The sequence below is a fragment of the Aphis gossypii genome, unplaced genomic scaffold, assembly GCF_020184175.1.
Source record: "Aphis gossypii isolate Hap1 unplaced genomic scaffold, ASM2018417v2 Contig00604, whole genome shotgun sequence".
Lineage (NCBI taxonomy): Eukaryota > Metazoa > Arthropoda > Insecta > Hemiptera > Aphididae > Aphis > Aphis gossypii.
Window position 1 is genome coordinate 36,940 of NW_026083190.1, and position 20,448 is coordinate 57,387.

The following is a 20,448-nucleotide window of genomic DNA, read 5'->3' on the forward strand; positions in this document are numbered from 1 at the left end:
ACCGGCTTGCTCCCCGGCACTTCCGTGATGTCCATTTTAACTAACTGCGTGCACCCAAGCTCTTCTAAGCCGGTAGCAAAACAATCCCGGTAATCGTTCACCAGCTCCTGCAACTGCGCTATCTCGTCGGGATTCGCGTCCTTATCCACATACTTGAATTCGTCTAGGCTCAACGTCGTACGTACGGCTTCGGTTTCGCTATCGACTACGTGTAGACAGTCAAATTCACCATCTAGTGTCATGACTGTAGTATCCGACATTTTGTTTACCATGTTGGCCTCCGTAAGTACCAGCTGCCCTCCGGCCTTGTGGTACGCTACTGCGGGCGAGTCCAACCAGTTTCTCCCTACGATGATATCTGGCCTCTGAGCATCATCCGGCACAACCAAGGTCACAACAGGTCCAGCATTGACGCCATCTACAACAATCTCGGCCAGCGCCTCGCCAACGGTTTCGAGTGCAGGTATCACAGTACTACCCACACCATATAGCGGTTTAGCGGACGGGCGGATGTTCAACCCACATCTAATAGCGATCGTTGATTTCAGTAGGGTAAAGTGGCTTCCTGTATCCAACAGTGCAATAAATCCGCACCCGTTAATGACTCCGATTTTTTGGTACGGGTGGTATCCTTCCACGCCTTTCCGCTCGACGACAGTGTTAACTCGCTGCAAAACCGGGCAGTTAGTCTTCATATGACCGGTAACACCACAATGAAAACACGTCATCAGCTTGCGCTTCGTAGGACAGTCGCGCGAAAGATGACCAACCTTGTGGCAGTTGAAACAGCTGCCGCGTTCAACGTCACTACTCGTTTTACTTTGTTGTCCGGCGACCTCAAGGTTCGTCTTGTAATCGATAGGTACTGCCCGTTTCCACGTCTTCTTTTCATTCGGAACTTCGATTACCGGTAGGTTCCGCTGGACAACACTGTATTTCCCCGTGTCTTTAGTCTTGATTGGTCGTTCTGTCTTCGCACTAGTACTCCTTAGCGAGTCCATCCTCTCCCAGTCTAGGATGTCCGCCAACAGGTCATTTTCGTTCTTATGCACTTTACCTAGTACATACATTGCCAATTCACGAGAGTACAGCCCTTGTATAACATGATCGCGCACCTCATCATACGGTAATGATAGGTCACGGCACAACCTCACTTTCGACTGGTAATAATCCATCGAATGCTCGTCTTTCGCTTGATACCGTCGGCGTAAAGCTTCCCATCGGTCCGACATACGCACGGCACGAATGAAAGTCGCATTGAATTGCGTTCTAAAATCATGCCGGTCTTTGAACGTACGGCCTACGAACCAATCTTTTGCTGCCCCCTGTACATTAGCGCGTACAAATTGAAGCCGATATGCGAACGGCCAGCAATTCAGGTTCGCGACACCTTCGACCGCTGTCAACCAATCCGCAGACGCGTGAGTCGACTCACGACCGTTAAAAACACCAACAGTTTTATCAAGATCTGGTAATACGCGGAAATCCAAAGCGGGTTGACTCGAGCTCGACTCTGAAAATACACTAGCATCGGTGATTCCGGCGTTCGCGTCACTCGAAACAGTCGCTTCGACGACTTGTTGCCGTAATTGTTCAACGAGACTAATAAGTTCATTGTACGTCGGCGCCTTCGGCGGTTGCGAAGTCTGTTCAGTCATAACGGTTATCAATGACAACAACAACAATGCCGATCTTGATAACACGCGATTATACCATACGCGATAACAGTAACCGCACACACGGGTGCCAACCGTTGCAATTCTAACCTAACGAATTCAAGCAATATAACGAACACGTGACAAAACACGTCGGAATTTCAACACGATCCGCGACACTCGCACTACGTTCTTCACTTCGAATCCCACTTCTGATATAATGTTAACTATTCAATAAGAAAACTAATTTGACTGTCGAATAGATTTTATTAGTTTACTTTACACTTGTTCACAAAATTATAATTACAAAACACCACCGATGGCCTCGCTGGCACACGTCGGGGCTACGACTGACTGACTAAAATACAGGGCGCTAGCTCCACACCACCACCCGAACGCTCCCTGTCGGCATAAATTTTATCAAAGACATCCATTATTTCCATCCGTATTTTTATTTTTTATCATAACTTAATGATATATTTTTATTTATGTGTTAATTTTTAGAACACACAATTGAATGAAGGAAACTCTGTTGAGAAACGCCCTTTTTCTAACGAAATTAGTGAATATATACAAATATCCAAAAAGGTAATAAATTAAATTAGTGTAATGTAACATTTAAATTATTTTCTGAAAATTGTGTACATTTCCAATACTTAAACAGTTTAACAATAGTAGATACTCTTAACTTCTCCCAGTATTACTCTTAAGTCTTAATATACTATGGATATTATACTAGTTATTTAGTAAAATATCATTTCTATAAAAAATATAGAATTATATTTTAAAATTGTATGTTTCTATTAGTTTCAATAACTTTCTTTTATACATTATAAAATTTGATTTTATTATTTAAGAACTAAATTAAAAATATTATTTTTTTCAATATTGTACCATTTAATATTATGTAACATGTATCTATTACTTATTAAGTAATTATACTTATTTCTTTTGTTTATTTTTTTTAACCCAATTTAATAATTAATTTAAAGGCACATAAACATGAGACAAGTTCCAGTCAAGTACATTCTATAATCAACGATGAACACAAAATTAATGACAGTTTTGAAAATCCTGAGAGAGATTTTAATGTGAGTATTTATTAAGGAAATTGAATAAATAATTAGGTATTATAATGTAATTTAATTTTAGGATTTAATAATTAATTCTAATTATACCCAAACAACTTCAAGCAACAGTGATTATGATATTGGTTTATATATTAACAGAACATCAGAACATTTAGTAAAACTTTCAGTGACGGTATTAAAGAAAAGCTTTTGAAAAATACATGGATACCAGATTCATTCACCAACTTGCATGTACAAGTATTATCTAATGTAAATAGGCACTTTCAAAAATCCTGGTTGGATGAATTTAAATGGTTAGCTTATTCTAAAGTACAAAATGGAGCATTTTGTAAAAATTGTGTAGTTTTTGGTTCTGGAAGTTTTTCCGGTAAAGGATCACATCAGAGTGTTGGACAGCTTGTGTCAAAACTATTGCAGAATTGGAAATCAGCCAAAGAAATTTTTTATCGTCATTCTTTTCTTCAATATCACCAATTAGCAGTTTTAAAATCAGATAATTTTTTAAAAATGGTTGATGGAAAGATAGATAGTGTACAATTTCAAGTCAATAATATTTTGTGGGCGGCAAGAAATTCCCTTAAGGGGACATAAAGATTATGGTCGCTTAAGTCTGAATGATCCAGATAATAATGATGGGAACTTCAGAGCCTTGTTGCGCTATAGAGCTAAAAATGGGGACGATACTCTTAAATCTCATATCTTAAATGCTGGCGGAAAACAAATGTATTCAAGTCCATTTATACAAAATGAAATAATTGAACTAATAGGGACTTATATTCAAAACATTATTATTGAAAAAGTGAAAAAAACCAAATTTTTCACTGTGCTTGCTGATGAAACATCTGATGTTCAAGGAATTGAACAATTTTCATTAGTTGTTCGCTATTTTGATGAAGATATAAATGAAATAAGAGAAGATTTTTTAAAATTTGTGCCAGTGCATGATGTTACAGGCAAAGGGTTAGCTACTACAGTAAAAAATGAACTACAGTCTCTTGGTCTTGATTTAAACTATATGCGTGGACAAGGGTATGATGGGGCTGCTGCAATGAGTGGAGCTTTCAATGGAGTACAAGCAATAATATTGGAGGAATATCCTATGGCAATTTACACCCATTGTGTCTCTCATTCATTGAATTTGGTTTTAAATGATGCATCAAAATTACAACCGGTTAGAAACTGTATTGGAGTGATAAGGGAAATAAGTACTTTTATAAGAGCATCAGTGAGAAGATCTAATATCTTAAAAACAAAATTATGTAAACAAGGATTGACACCTTCACGTTTAATGAATTACTGTGACACTAGATGGGTAGAACGGCATGAAGGAATTGTTAATTTCAAAAATGATATTTTACCAATTATTGAAACTATGGAACAGATAATGTTAGATAATAAAGATGATGAAACAGCTGCTCGATCATTTCATAAAAAACTTTGTGATTTTGAATTTTTAATAACATTAGTCACTGTTAGCAAAATGTTAGCTATAACTCATAAAATATCAGTAAGCCTACAAAAACCTGATATTGATTTAAGTTCTGCTATTGGGCACATAGAACTTGTAAAATCAGTCATAAGTGATATTAGATCAAATGTTGAAATTGAATTTAAACACTTGTATTTAAGTGCTCAAGCTATTAGTTCTAAACTTAATGTTGAACCATCAATACCTAGGATTGTTGGTATTCAAAGACATCGTCATAATTATTCAACCAACTCTCCAGATGTATATTATAGAATTAGTTTATTCATACCGTATCTTGATGAATTAAACTCATCATTAGTCAATAGATTTTCTAAACACAAAAAGACTCTTGTGAGCTTACAAAATATTATACCGATAAATGCAATTAAATCAAAATATGAAAATATTGTTGATGCTGTACACTTTTACCTCGCTGATTTTGAAAATGGTGAAGCTATGATTCAAAGTGAGTGGACAGTATGGGTTAAAAAATGGAAAATGGTTGATACAACTATTGAAAAGATTCCAAAAAATGCTCTAACAGCTTTGAAAGTATGTCAATTTGATCTGTTCCCTAATATTTATATTCTGCTGAAAATTCTGTGTACAATACCAATTACTACTGCAAGTGTAGAGAGAAGTTTTTCAACTCTTGGAAGACTAAAAACATATATAAGAAACCAATGTGGAAATGTTCGATTAACTGGATTAGCCTTAATGACAATTCATAGAAATATACCATTGCAAATTGATGACATTGTAAATAGTTTTATAAAAAAAAAATAGAAAAATGATTTTTACCTATTTGTTTTGTTTTGTTTTATATGAAGTTATAAAGACTAAAGAGTTTAATGTTACATAATACATAGGTACCTAAAATTATTTTTTTTATACTACCTAGTATAAAAAATCTTCCTATCATAATAAATGTACATAATAGGATATAGGTATTAGATGCTGAATACTGATTATGATATAACTTGTTTAGTTTAGGTACCTTAGGTAAATATCCATTTTTATACATTCCTAATCATATTCAGATATTTTATTATAGTTCTATAAACATATTGATAGCATATAGATTAAACAAAATTGATCTGTCATCTATGCCATATGCTTATTACTTATTATTTATTATATAATAATGTATTGATATTATACTTTTCCCAAAATCCCAACAAAATTTAAACGTCTAGGTATCTATTATTTTAAGCATGTACCACAAAATAATTACCACCACCTGTAGCATTTGCATTAGATGATTTTCGTAAAATTCCTTAAAAGAAACTGTTAAATATACATAGCGTCTAGGTGCTAGATAACTTGCTAGTTTCTATCTACTATAGCCCACCCCAAAAATTATTTCTATATACGCTACTGTCAGTACCATTTGACTTGTATGACAAAGTGGCATGCACATATCCAATCTAAAACTTCTGGTTCTGTCCATATATTAGTTACAAATGCACACCGTGATAAAATATTAGAAAATAGAGATTACATCCTAACATTAATTGATATCATACTATTTTTGGCACATCAAGGAGTAGCATTTAGAGGTCATATTGAAAATGAAACATCTTTAAATCAAGGTGGATTGGGTGAATTCAGTACCATATATTTTTTTATTTATAAAAGTACCTAACTAATGTTAATTAATTATATACCTATTTATATTATTTATCATGTTTACTGTAGTAACTTAAAAGAAGCATGCAAACTAATGGCAAAGTATAATCCAACTTTTGCTTTAAATTATGCAAAACCAACAAATCATACAAGTTGGTTAATACAAAATCAAATCATTGAGATATGCGCAACATTTAAGGAATACTATTGTTGAAGATATAATAAGTGCTGGAATGTATAGCGTTTCGTGTGACGAAGCTCGATAATTTCTTAATATTATATTGTTTTTTTTTTACTTAACTAGTCTTAAGCTACATTTTGATAATTGTTTTGTATAAAAAAAAAATTCTAGATGTCACAAGGAAGAACAGTTAGCTGTGTGTGTTCGTTACCCAAAAAACCTTAAAGTAGAAGAACGATTTGTTGGATTTTTAGATGTATCTCAAAGTCAAAATGCTGACAGTTTAATTGGTATTCTATTACAGTTTTTAAATTCTTTGAACTTGGACAAAATTAATATAATAGGTCAATCATATGACGGTGCTAGCGTGATGTCAGGTCATACTGGTGGAGTTCAGGCTAAGCTTAAAGAAATACATCCTAAAGCTATTTATGTACACTGTATGGCACACAAATTAAACCTTGTGGTCATTGATATGTGTAAACATTTAAAGGTGAAATCAATTATATTTATAAATGTAACAAATGTATGTATATTTATTTCAGTTATGGAATATTAAATTCTGTGCTTTAATAAAAATAATATGACATCATTACATCAAGTATTTTAAAATTTAATTTTAGGACGCACGGAATTTATTTAATGGCTTGGAAGCGTTGTATGTTCATTTTAGTCAACCTACGAAAAATAAAAAAATGACCGACATTCAAGAAAAACTAGGAGTTAAAAAAACTAAAATCCCACAGTTATCAGATACTCGATGGGTCTGCCGTTATAAGAGTTGTAACTCAGTCATCGCAAATTTTAAACCTATACTATATATTCTTGATGAAGAAATAGAATTACAAAAAGATAAAGATGTTGCCCAAGCAATAGGTCTTCTGTCTACAATAAAAAATGGGAAATTTGTCGTATATTTGTTTGTTCTTAATGATGTTTTAAAAATTATTAACATTCTAAGTACTCAATTGCAATCAAAGTCTACAACTCTTGGAAAATCTAGTTCATTAGTATGTGGTGTGATTGATACTCTGAAAAATAACCGTTCAGATGTATATTTTGATAATCTGTGGAATGATGTTACTATATTTTGTGAAGAACATGATGTGTCATTGGATATTCCTTCACAAGGTGTGTTATTATAATAATACCTATTAAAATAAAATAAATTTATGATTCAAATTATTGATATAATTTTAATTAATTCAGGTGGCTCTAAACGTCGTAGAAGGGAACCTACATATTTACAACAATATGCTGTACTATCAACTACTTCAGCAGAAGAATACCGTGTTAATGATGTACTAATGGGTACTTCAATAAATAAAAATTATTGTAAAATGCATTGTTTTTATCCTATACTTGATATTATTATTGTCAATATGGAAAAACAGTTTTCACCAAAAAGTATGGAAATAGCCCAATCTGTAGACAACTTTTTAAAATTAAACTTTAATGAAAGTTTACAATTCATTAATCATATAAGGTAAAATGAGAATTATCAGAAGTATTAATTTTTTTAAAGACTAAATTTAATATTAATTTATAATGTATTTATATTAATAAACTGTGCTAAACAATGTAAGTGAATGTTCAAATCTACTTTTTATTTACTGTATATACTTTTGAAAATTAATTTGTAAATAATAACTTTTAGGATTTATTCGGTGTTTCCAAAGATTTTTTAAGATCAGAAATGATGGTTATCAAAAATATCTTAAAAGTTAATGTTGATTTGGAAGTTCTGCAAAATCACTTAAACTCATTGAATAACAAACAAATCTTTCCAAATTATTATAAATTATTTAATGTAGCAATAACTTTGCCAATCAATTCCGCTACTTGTGAAAGGTCATTTTCCGCAATGAGGAGGTTGAAAACATGGATGCGAACAACGATGCTCCAGGAAAGATTTAGCAATTTAGGGATAATTAATATTGAAAAAGATATCAATATTGACAGGGTCTCAGTTTTAAATGACTTTGCCAGATCAAACAGAAGAATAAATTTAATATTGTAACCAATTATCTAGTTAATAATAAATATATGTGCATTAATAAGTAATAATTTTAAAATTTTATACTAGTAGCTAATAAAAAAAAAAAAGTAATATTGTTATTTTTTTTTTTTTTTTTGAAGGGGGATTTTTGTTGAATATATTAAAGGGCTTGAGCCCCCGCCAATGTAACTCCCTATTTGCGCCTATGAATATTACACAAAAATCAAATTATAATTATAATTTGGTTTCCATATTATGTTTTTTTATAAATTATTTATAACTATAGATTTATACAAATTATTATAAGTTTATGCTTCAATAATTTTCAAATGCTAAACTGAATATTATGCTCAGTAAAAAAATTTGTGAATCGATGTTTTTAGAAACGTCACGAGTCATATTTTTAATTTTTTTTTTTTGAAATTGAGATATTAGTAAAAACGTATATACCTACTATAACTGTCATATCATGTGTTTTTGAGTGAAAAAACCGACTTTATAGGTGTAGTATTATTCATGGCTAAATAACTAGGTATGATCTCATTAAGACGCATTTGCGTTCTGGGCTGCGCACGTACTATTCTTCACGTACTATTCATGATTTGGCATGGAAAGAAATCTTAACTGGCAGTGATTTTTATCACCGTACTACGTTGGTCGGTATACGTCTTATCTATCACTGCCAGTGGCGGCCATGACACCTGCGTAACACAAAGTTGCGATCATACCTAGTTATTTAGCCATGGTATTATTAGTAGGTGTATGAGTAGGTGTAAGTATTTTAATAAGTACTTTTTCTTAAATTAATTTATTTTTCAAAAATATTTATATTATACAGTTTTTATCAATTATCCAAAAGTTTTAAATAATTGACTCATGACGTTTTTGCAATCATCGGATTCGTATATATATAATATATATTATATATATTATATTAGTACCTATGTCAAGAATTTCCTCATGTATGAGAATAATTTTTTTCGTTTATCAAGTTGTGTAGTGTGTATTTACATTGTACATTTTATGAATACAGCAATTAACTAAAATTAATCACTGAAGAAAAGTCCGTTTTAAAAAAAGTTTGACAAAAAGTCCGGATTCAGTTTTTATAGTCGGACAAAAATTCTTAGCACATTATTTAGTTTCTAACAAAAACTCGGAAAACACAAAATATTCTTTATAACTAATATTTTTTTTTTCTATTTCCTTATTCTTATTATTTCGTATAACTAAAAAAAATAAAACTGAAATCTACTATACAGTGGCGCAACTAGGATCTTCGGGCCCCGAAGACAAAGTAAATCTGGGGCCCTATAATTACTTTAAGTATTTGTAGTCAATTTTTTTTTTTTAATGCTGACACAATTTGTATTTATTATCAGCGAAATAATACTGTGTAAATTATTTCTGGTTATATTTTAATAATAATTAATAACAACAAAATTACAAAATTTATTGAAAATGAATTTAAAAAACAAACATTTTAATTTAAAATATAATTAATTAACTAAGTATATTAACTTTTCTTGCTTTCGTTTCAGCAAATTGATTGATTATTTTGTCCATATCTAGGATATTAGCTTGTTCTTTTTCAATGTTTAACAGAGCAATATTAGACAAACGATTTTGACCCATTGAATTTCTTAAATAATTCTTAATTAATTTAAGCTTCGAAAACGTACGTTCCGCTGATGCAACCGTTACTGGTAATGTGAGATATATAATACAAGCACTTAATACTTCACTATAAGTGGTACAAAAATCATTTTCTATAATAAATATAGCTAGTTGTTTAATATTTTTAGTTATTTTCAAATTTATTAATTTTTTTATGCATAAAAGTTGTCTGGTGAAATCTGAGCTAATATCGACGTTATAAAAATTGACGAAATCATACGAAGCTTTAATGATATCATCTTCCGTGCTATTAACCAATGAACAAGGATTTAGAAATCAAAATATTCAATTACCTTTTTTAAACCCTGGAATCGATTATCTAATTGAAAAATTACTGTATCAATGACTGGAAGAAAAACCTTGATTCTTAAATTATCTTCTGAAATATCTAATCGACGGTCGCCATCTACTTCATCAAAATATCTTCTTCCAAACTTTAATCTATGTACATGAAATTCCTGAGGAATCCCCCATTTTGTACACATACATTTGGCTGTTTCCATTAAAGTATGATAATTATTTCTCAATTCTTTAATTGTAGATGTAGCTTGTTTCAAGTTTTCACATGCATTATGTAAATTTGTATCTTTTTTTTGAAGAGACTTAGACACTCCGTGTAAGGGTTTTAAAATTTCTTCCCATAAACAAAGAAGGAAAATAAATTCTACAGATTCTAATTTTTTTTTCAAAGATAAACTCATACTTTTTTCGTCGGTTTTAGAACTTGTTAAGGATATATTTGTTAAAGCTTTCAGTACATCAATAAATCTGACTTTTAATGAATAAATCGATTCATGTCGTGCTTCCCATCTTGTCACACATAACTTTTTCAGAACTTTAGCTTTTATTTTTTTGGCATCAGCTTCGCCAAAAGCTAAAATTGACCATCGTGGAGCACTTGAACTAAAAAAATTAAATATGCTTTGCACAGTTTCAAAAAAAGATGTAACTTGTTTTGAACTTTTAGCAGCATCTGAAATAACCAGGTTTAAATTGTGTGCACAACAACCCAAGTAACACTGGATATTCATATCATGAACTATCTTTCTTCAATTTCGTTTATTCTATTAATATTACATTAGAATCATATATAATTATTTCTTGAATATTCGTAGAAGATTTATCTAAATAATAACAATATATTCATGGTAAAATATTAATCTTAAAAGAATATTCGTAGGAGAATATTTGTTACATATTCTAACACAGCTGATGAAATGAATATTCTATTAAAAATAATAGATTCATATTTTTTTTATTATTATACATTTTTGAATATCCATAGAGTAATTCAAATTGAATATCCATACAACATATCCGATTCAGAATACTCATTGAATAATAGTTACAATCATATGTAATGAATATTCATTTAATAATAATACATAAATATTTCTTTTTTCATTAATGACATGTTTTTTTATTTAGCATGCTATTTATAATATAAGAAACGATACGGTTTACGAAAAATACGTGTTTTACTGTTGTGGTATATTGATATACGAATATTATTGTTATCATTGAATAATAATATAATTTTTTTATATAAAATGAACATCCGTGGATTTCCTTTGTTCAATTATTATAATACGCGCCGCGCGGTCATTTCATCATTAACGTTGTGCTTATGCGGTGACCATATTTTTTTAATATTTTTACATTTTATTTCACACGTGCTTGTAGTGCAGACGTTTAGATTGACATCGTCCTCGTTTTTTTTCAGAACGCTGGTAAGTAATTATTTGTTTAATTACTATGTATAATGTATTATTGTAATTCATTTCCTACAAACTTATATTACCTACCTAAATGATGTATCTATGATACAATTATTGTGTTTTAAATTTTCGAAACAAATGCAGTTTGGTTTCTACGCAATTTTTTCGATTTTTTTCTCCAAAATGTGTGTTTTAAAGCCTTGAAAACAAGTCCAAATCGAAAATATTTACATTTTTTTTTTTTTTTTTTACTTAAAAAGTTATACCAAAAAAAAATAACTATAAAACAGTATAATAAACACGTAAACAACCACGTGATATCCACGATAAAATCATAAAAAAACTACTTTTTGATTATTTTCTTTTAAAATTATATGTGTTTTCTGATGGATGAAATTATGCAATAAGATTTAAATTATCGTACTTATTTTTTAAAAACTCAAAAAATTGAAAACAAAAATGTGACCACCCGTGTATCGAAACTCGTCGCTACGCCCTTCGACTTGTTATGCAAAACCACCTAATGTAGATCACAGCATAAAAAATAAATGTATTAAGGTATTTATATTTTATAGCTTTACTTTCCAACAACAGTAGGGAAGCAAAATACCTACACAGCGTTTCACACATGCATGCGTAAATACGTAAAATCGTAAACTTTTGTTTTCAGTGCTTTAAAACGTACATTTTTGGGGGAAGGGGGGAAATTGAAAAAATCGTGTAGGAACTAAACTGCATTTATACCATTAATTTATTAAAATTTTATTTAAGTTTTGTAATGAATAATAATTATACCTTAAGTTTTAAAGTTAAAGAGATTTATTGAGTGAATCAATAAGTCCTATTAGTTAGATACCTGCTTATGGTTTTTTCTGTTAAAGTGTTAACATATTGTATTCTGATACTTTTTAATAATTTTTATAATTCTCAGTTAATAAAAGTTATCAAATTATCTCCTTAAAACTTAGTGACATCTATACTATAGATAGGTGCTTAAAATAATTTAGAAGTGTATTTAGCATTCGAAAAATAAAATAATATACTATAAAGTACAAAACCTACAAATTTTTTCATATTTAAAATATAAAATAATAATAATAATAATGCTAAATGTTCTATTTACCTTATAATTATATATTATTACCTAGTACTTAATCATAAAATATTAAAGAATATCATAAATTAAAATTAATTTAAGTTAGATATGTGACTATTGATCTGTAGGTAATGTTTGAATTTCTAATTTAGTTTTCATATAATTTTTGTTATGGGACCAAACCATTTATTTTTTGAATTCTTTGTTTACATCTAGGAAATCTATTTAGCTCAAGGGTCAAAAATTCAAAATTAGTGCCAGATTAGGGCCCAGTGTGAATGATTATTTAAGGTATTTAAAATAAATATAAAAATAAACTACCTAAATACTATTAAGAAACCTATTATTTTTAGAACCTATCTATCTTTATTTTATAATATTCAATAAATGTGATATCAATAAATAAATAGGTTCACAAAAATAAATTTAAAATAAATTAAAATTTTTTTTCATATTTAATGTGTAGTGGATTTTATATTATGGATTCTAAAAAATCTAATTCTATTAAAAAAATGCGCCCAACTTCAAAGTCTCAGTTTAATAAAAATGTGAAGCATCAACTAGAAACTTTGGATGTTATTAGAAAAGATAATACAACATTAACTATTTCATTACCTACTCAATGTAATCCTAATACTGCAAGTACTTTATGTCAGTCAAATTTTATAGATGTACAGAATGATTTCTGTGTACTAAAAACTAATGTTTCTAATGTATCTGGTGACTCCTTACAACATTCCATTGAAAATAATGATTTATCTTTTTCAACATTTGTATCAACTAGTCCAAAATGTAGTTCATTAAACAATTTTGTAAGTGATAATGTTTTGGGAAACTCAAAAATACCTATTCCTGATCATTTGAGAGAATGGGCTATTAGGAATAAAATTTCTCATGTTGCTTTGAAAGAATTATTATCAATTCTTAAGGAAATACCAGATTTGAAAAATATTCCAAAAGATCCAAGGACATTTTTGAAAACACCGAGAGAAACCATTTTGCGTGATATAAATCCTGGAAAATACTACCATTTTGGTTTAGAAAATGGTCTTATAAATATGTTAAAAAAAGTAAATGTTTCCAACATTCCTGATGTTATTAATGTTGCTATTAATATTGATGGATTGCCTCTTAGTGACTCATCACAAAGTCAAGTTTATCCGATCTTATGTTTATTAACTAATGTTGATATTTTATTGCCTTTAAATATATTTTGTATTGGTATCTATCATGGGTATGATAAACCATCAGATTTTAATGAATTACTAGAAGATTTTGTAAATGAAGCCGTTAATTTAACATTAAATGGTATACACATTAGTGATAAAAATTTTAGTTTCAAAATGTCCATGTTGTTATTTGATGCTGTTGCTAAGGCTAGTGTACTTCAAATTAAAGGACACAGTGGATATTCTTCTTGTTCAAAATGTATGCAAGAAGGAGAATATTTAGATCATGTTGTTTTCCCTGTTATAACATTTACTAAAAGGACGGATACTGATTTTATTAATCAAACTGATCCAGAACACCACACTGGCCATACAATTTTACAAAGAATTCCCAATTTAGGCCTAGTTACCGACTATATGCACTTGATATGTCTGGGAGTGGTTAAAAAGCTATTAGTTAACACATGGTGTTTTGGTCGACCTCCTCATAAGTTACAATCAAGATCTGTTAATATAATATCTGATGCATTATTAAACCTTATTAATTATATTCCAAACGAGTTCGTAAGAAAGCCCAGGCCTATTAAAGAAGCTAAACGATACAAAGCTACAGAGTTAAGACAATTTCTTTTATATACCGGAGTTATTGTTTTAGAAAACAATTTAGATAAAAAAAAGTATGAACATTTTTTAACTCTTCATGTTGCTGTACGCATTTTATTGTCAGATTTATTAATGCAAACAATGACTGATTATGCCGAAGAGCTTTTAAAATATTTTGTTCTATCATCTAAATTAATTTATGGTCCACAAATATTATCCCATAATTTTCACAATCTTTTACACATTACTGATGATGCTAGAAAATATGGAAACTTAAATTTATTTAGTAACTTTTCTTCTGAAAATTATCTTCAAAAAATTAAAAAGCTTTTAAGAACACATAATAATGTATTATCACAAATAGTTCGACGTTTATCAGAAGAAAGTACTTTACACACAATACTAGAACAGAAAATAAAAAAAGGTAGTTTTAAATTAAAAAAAGAACACAGTGATGGAGTTTTAATAAATGGTACTACTGACCCTCAATTTAAAGAAGTTATTTTTTCCAATTTTAAATTAAGTATCAATTTACAGAATTCTTGTTGCAAATTAAAGTGTAATTCCATAATTGAAATTTCAAATTTTGCTTACTGTCAGAAACTGAATCAAGTTGTTGTCATAGGTCGAAAATATAATAATGTAAATAATTTCTACACAAACCATTGGATTCTTCATTAATTGGCATTCATCTTGTCGATAGTTTAAGTGAATGTTTTTCATATTGGCCAGTGTCAAATATTCTTCATAAATTAGTTCGCTTACCTCATACTAAAGGATTTGTAGTAATGCCACTACTTCATACTGATGAATAATTTATTGATATAGTTTAAGCTAACATTTCTGTATACAATAAAACCATGTATATATTTGTTTGTAAATAAAATGTATATTATTACTTAAGTTACAGTTTTTATTATAATATGTGTGCTGCTGGCTGGTATGTGGTCAAATTCAAAAATGAAAAAAATATAATTGAAGTGATTCCAAGTAATTGGATCAGAAATTTTGAAGAATGTTTCTGGCCTTTAAAATTTGGGTCAATTAAATTACAAACAGCTATAAAAAACCGGTCAACTCCAGAAAATGATTGGAAACTATATCCAATAAAAGTGATATGCAATAAAATGTTCACCGTGTATAAGGATGCTTCAAAATTTGCAAATGAAACCCTTGCACAAAGTACATCAGAAAGTGAACAATTAATTGTCAAAAATACATCAACTAAACGTAAAAAGAAAAATAACAAAGAAATTGATTTTAGTGAATTAAGTAGTGATGAAAAACAATCAGATAATGAACTACCTCCATTTCCAAAATTTAAAAGTAAGATATGCTTTGCTAAATCATTTGTTTTTACTAAAATACATTTATATCATGTTACGTATAATACAATAATTCAATATGATTTTTAGAAAAAGATGTCACACAGCAGAACAATAATACAGAATGTAGTATAATTGAAGATAATTTAAATATAGTAACAAATGAAAACCAAAACATTGTTGGTATGTTATTTAATTTTTAATTTTATTATGTATGGCTTATAACTGATGTATTATAGGTAATCAATTGTTTAGCTCTTATATATATATATATATATTTTTTTTTTTTTTTGATTGCAATTAACAATGAAGAAAACAACCAAGATATGCTCATTAGTAATGGTTTTAGCTGTTTAATAAATCAAAACTACATCTCTTCAGGTAAAGACTATTTTTATTGATAATATTGGTAATAATATCAAGTAGGGATTGTATTAGTTTGGATAAATAAAAAACTTAGGTTTTTTAATTATAAAGTATATTAGTAGGTAGTTTTAATTATTAACGACTGTTCATATTTGACTTAAATGAAGCAATAAACTAATCAATATGGTAATATAATCCTTAGATGAATCATCATTTACAGTTATTGATAACCATGATATTAGTGTTGGTAAAGGGTTTGAAAATTTAACAGCTATGATTGGTAACAAGGATCAAAACTACAATCTTTCAGGTACAGTTATTTATTTATTTTTACAGTCATTTTTAGAAATAAAACTTATTTTTCATACTACATATTTTAAATTTGTATTAGGTATCTTAAACACTCAAGGTTTAATTCTAAGTATAGATCAGTTCCTAGAATATTAATATATTTGTGTAGTTTATTATTTCACAAATTATTGTGTTCATTGCTTTAACCTTGAATATCTTAATATATATTTTTAATTTTACTATATATTTTTATCAACATTAGATAATAATATAGTTTACAATAAATTTCTCTATTTCATACATTGTAAGTAAAATTTAATTTTAAATTATTCTTGATTTAGGAGAAACAGTTAATAATCAAACAGACACCATGCCAGAGATTAACCTAAGTAATGATATTGACTTTGGGAGTTTAGTGTCTTTAGCTCAAAATAATAAGCAGAAAACTCATATTTCTTCAGGTAGTTCAAAGAATTTGAAAAATTATTTTAAAATGTTAATGATTTACTGTAGTAGGTACAGATAGCTTAATTTTATTTCTAATTCAATATTTCTATTAAATATTCCAGCTAATATGTTATTATTTTATCATTCATAGACTTGATTACCTATGTAAGTATCTACAAAAAAAAAAAAAAATGCTGTACTTATGCTTAACATATTAAAACAATAATAATTGTATGACTGTTCGCGCCACACGTCGACGTATTCTCCGATTATTATTATGTTTTGTCCACAAATAAAAAGGTATATTTTCTGTTAACATTTATCTTATTTGTACGGGGCCGTTGGCCAAATACGTTGCACAACAGCATGAGATTCGGTATACAGTCGGTCGGCACACTGTGGTCGATCGTCGCGAATAAACGCTGCAACGGGCACGTTTGACGTCGGGAGGCGTACAGGTGAGCTACTAACCTCCCGCCGACTGTAAAGGGCCGAATCTATGTACTGTGTCATAAATGTTCATTACACCAGTAACGGCATAGGGCTCATGGGCGAGCAAGGACAAAGCGTTCGGCGACCCGAGCGCTCTGCGCCGGAGGAGCCCGGGTCTGCACGCTGGCTACGGTGCCACACGTTACAAAACGGCCGGTCCCGCGTTCTATGATAAGACGGGGACGCGCCCACGCGCTTTAGCCAATCACAAGCCAGAGTACGCGTATCTCACGCGCTTTAGCCAATCACAGACCAGAGTACGCGTATCTCACGCGCTTTAGCCAATCACAGGCCAGGGATTGCGTATCTTCAGACGTCAACGAATCACAGGCCACGGAGACCGTAGTTACGACCACAATCGAAGACAAGCTCGGGTGGCTTCGGCAGCTTCAGCGATTACACAGCGCCGCCGTCTATAAATACCAGTGCGGAGCACAAAATCAGTCAGTATTCAGACTACCTCAACCGTAGCAAGACCTACCCAGGCAGACTTGCGCGGTTTTGGGAACTCTGAACGTCCACGGCACCTGGCTGTAGCAAGACCCACCCGGGCAGACTTGCGCAGCTAAGGGACCATTGCCTACGTGACGACTGCAGTAAGACCCACCAAGGGCAGACTTGCGCAGTCGGACCGTAGGCAATAACACAGCCAAACCAACAAGAACGAACGCACGGCAACCAATCGGATACAGTCCACTCAACGAAGGCACGGTACACAACAATGACAAATAATAAAACAAATTATTGTTAAATTTTTAAACATAGAACATTGTTGGCAATTGCCCAATATGTTGTATTGGTTCAGTTTCAAACATACCTAAAAATGTGCAACAACATGTACCTAAATATTTTCTTATTATTATTATTATTATTATAGAAGTTGAAACACAGATCTTAAGACAACTAATCACATTAAACGCTAGATGCAAAGAACAGGGAGACTACCTTCATACAATCATGATGGTTGTTAACAGTATACAAGAAAAACAAGATATTTTATGTAAACAAAGTTCATCTATTGCAGTGTCATCAACTACCAATGATGAATTCGAAAATACATGTGCAATGCTTCCAATAGCAAATGAGTTAACATTAACAAATTTCAATGAGATTTTGATTAATGACAGAACATTATATGATAAAATGGTAAGTTATCACTTATTAGTTATTATGAGCAAATTAAAATATTCATTTAATAATTGTCCATAAAAATCCATTTAAAATTTAGGTGAAAATGTTGGCCATGATTGGTGGATCTAATTTCAGACAATCAGTCAGACGCATATTAAGAAAATTAATAACAAATGAGTATGCTAAATCTTTTAGTTATACAGGACACAAAAACAACAAAACTGCTTTTAATGGTACAATCCTGGCATCATTACTTACAAGTGAGTAATTTAAATTATTTTTTATTCATAATTTGTTTATCATAATTTGCCTATTACTTGTTACCTAATACCAACCTATTCTTTGTAAGTTAGAAAATTCAGCAATTTTATTCTTTTAAAGTTGGACAATTAACTCTGCACAACTGTATAATGAAGGTCCGAATGTTGTTTAAGACTGAATTATAAGTTAATAGCACTCATACTTATATTAATACCTAAAATGTCAGGATAAATCATACCAAATAATCTAATCTAGTGTACATTTATGTTATGAGAAAACAGCAAGTTCAATTTATAAAAAAATCTAATATTTGTTAGATTATTATAACATTAGAATACTCTGATATTTTACTAGGGTAATTATTGGGAGTATATAGTTATAAATTAATATTAAAATATCCAAAAATAATACACACAGATATATATATTTATATATGGAGGTGCACGGGTAAAAGGGAATAAGTAAAAAACCATTACTTTTCAGAAAACAGGATAAACCTCTCATTTCTTCAATAATTTTATTTTAAAATTATTATTCTAATAAAGTGTCAAATTATGAGTTACCTTACTATTGTAAAACATAACATTTTGAAAATTTTAATAACTATACCTAGCACTTAAGTGACTTATACCCTTTTACACATTTTATAATTCAATCATATTATTTTACTTATTACCTTTTAAGCATAATTCTTTTAGTAAACATAGTATTATTGGAGATAAAATGTATTAAATTATACTATAATGACAATTGTATACCTACCTTGGTATTTATTAAACCATATAAAATAAAATACAAAACAAAACAACAAAATGTTTTTTTTTTTTAAAAAAAACACAACTCAGCTATTGTAGTATTGTACAAAACTATGATTAAACATTCACCAGTTCACTACTGGCCACTGGGCACTGACTACTGAGCTAATTTATTATTACTTAACAATTAATAGGTATAGAGTTATTATTAGATCCATAACAACATTCAACATTGATATTTGATAATATTATTATCACTCATGTTACGCACCATGGTAATGCGACAAAATGGAATAAATCGACGGATATAATATTATATTGATAAGTCTTATTCCCTTTTACCCGCGCACCATCCATATACAATATATATTTTTAACTAACAATAGGAAATATTATTTTACCTATAATACTATGGACATATTACTACTATTATTAGTCAAGAAAATCCACTATTAACTATTACTACTTCTTAAAAACTAACACAATATAAAATATTATGACAACTATTTAATAATCCTTAGAATTTTAGTTAATTATTTTTATTATTTAAATATAGGTTTAAAGTAATGAATAAAATAATAATACAAATTTGACTAATGGTATAATTCAACTTTGTTTTGTTTTAGAAGCTATACATTCATCAGCAAATTTAACTGATAAATCTATTAAAGAAATAGAAACAATCGCAAGTATTTGGCTGAGTAAAGCTAATGAAAGATCTAAATAAATATAATTGTCATTTATAATTTATAATTATCATTTTCATTATTATTATTATTATAAATATGTTGTACCTATTGGCAGTTATGTCATCCTACCGACTGCGCCATGTTTTATATTACTATTATATATATTAGGTATATTATAACTTGTGAGATTTATTAATTATACATTAATCTAAATAAGGTTTATGTGATAATATTGTTATCATTATCATAATTATTATTATTATTAAGTATGTTGTATTGGCAGTACATGTCATCGTAAAGAGTATGTGCTCATTACATTTTTATTCATTAAACTAATAACTAATATTGTATTCAGTTGTTGCTTATTAATTATTTATGTTTAAATTTAATAAATTAAAAATGTTA

At 29.6% G+C, this 20,448-nt stretch overlaps 3 protein-coding genes and 1 pseudogene across 3 annotated transcripts; 3 read left to right on the forward strand and 1 right to left on the reverse strand.

Moving 5' to 3' along the window:
* Window positions 1-3,467: 3,467 nt before the first annotated feature.
* Window positions 3,468-6,381, forward strand: LOC126554798 (zinc finger MYM-type protein 1-like; annotated as a pseudogene).
* A 13-nt stretch (window positions 6,382-6,394) lies between these two features.
* Window positions 6,395-7,514, forward strand: LOC114132300 (zinc finger MYM-type protein 1-like). Its single transcript, XM_050209825.1, has 3 exons — window positions 6,395-6,517; window positions 6,648-7,155; window positions 7,234-7,514. Exons 1-3 carry the CDS (start codon window positions 6,395-6,397, stop codon window positions 7,512-7,514), a joined length of 912 nt encoding a protein of 303 aa, XP_050065782.1.
* Window positions 7,515-9,969: 2,455 nt separating this feature from the next.
* Window positions 9,970-10,731, reverse strand: LOC126554799 (uncharacterized). Its single transcript, XM_050209826.1, has one exon. It carries the CDS (start codon window positions 10,729-10,731, stop codon window positions 9,970-9,972), a length of 762 nt encoding a protein of 253 aa, XP_050065783.1.
* A 2,295-nt stretch (window positions 10,732-13,026) lies between these two features.
* Window positions 13,027-20,318, forward strand: LOC126554801 (uncharacterized). Its single transcript, XM_050209827.1, has 9 exons — window positions 13,027-14,297; window positions 15,197-15,612; window positions 15,702-15,794; window positions 15,924-15,992; window positions 16,180-16,287; window positions 16,610-16,729; window positions 18,085-18,353; window positions 18,436-18,598; window positions 19,981-20,318. Exons 1-9 carry the CDS (start codon window positions 13,027-13,029, stop codon window positions 20,079-20,081), a joined length of 2,610 nt encoding a protein of 869 aa, XP_050065784.1. The 3' UTR covers window positions 20,082-20,318.
* The last annotated feature ends 130 nt before the right edge of the window (window positions 20,319-20,448 follow it).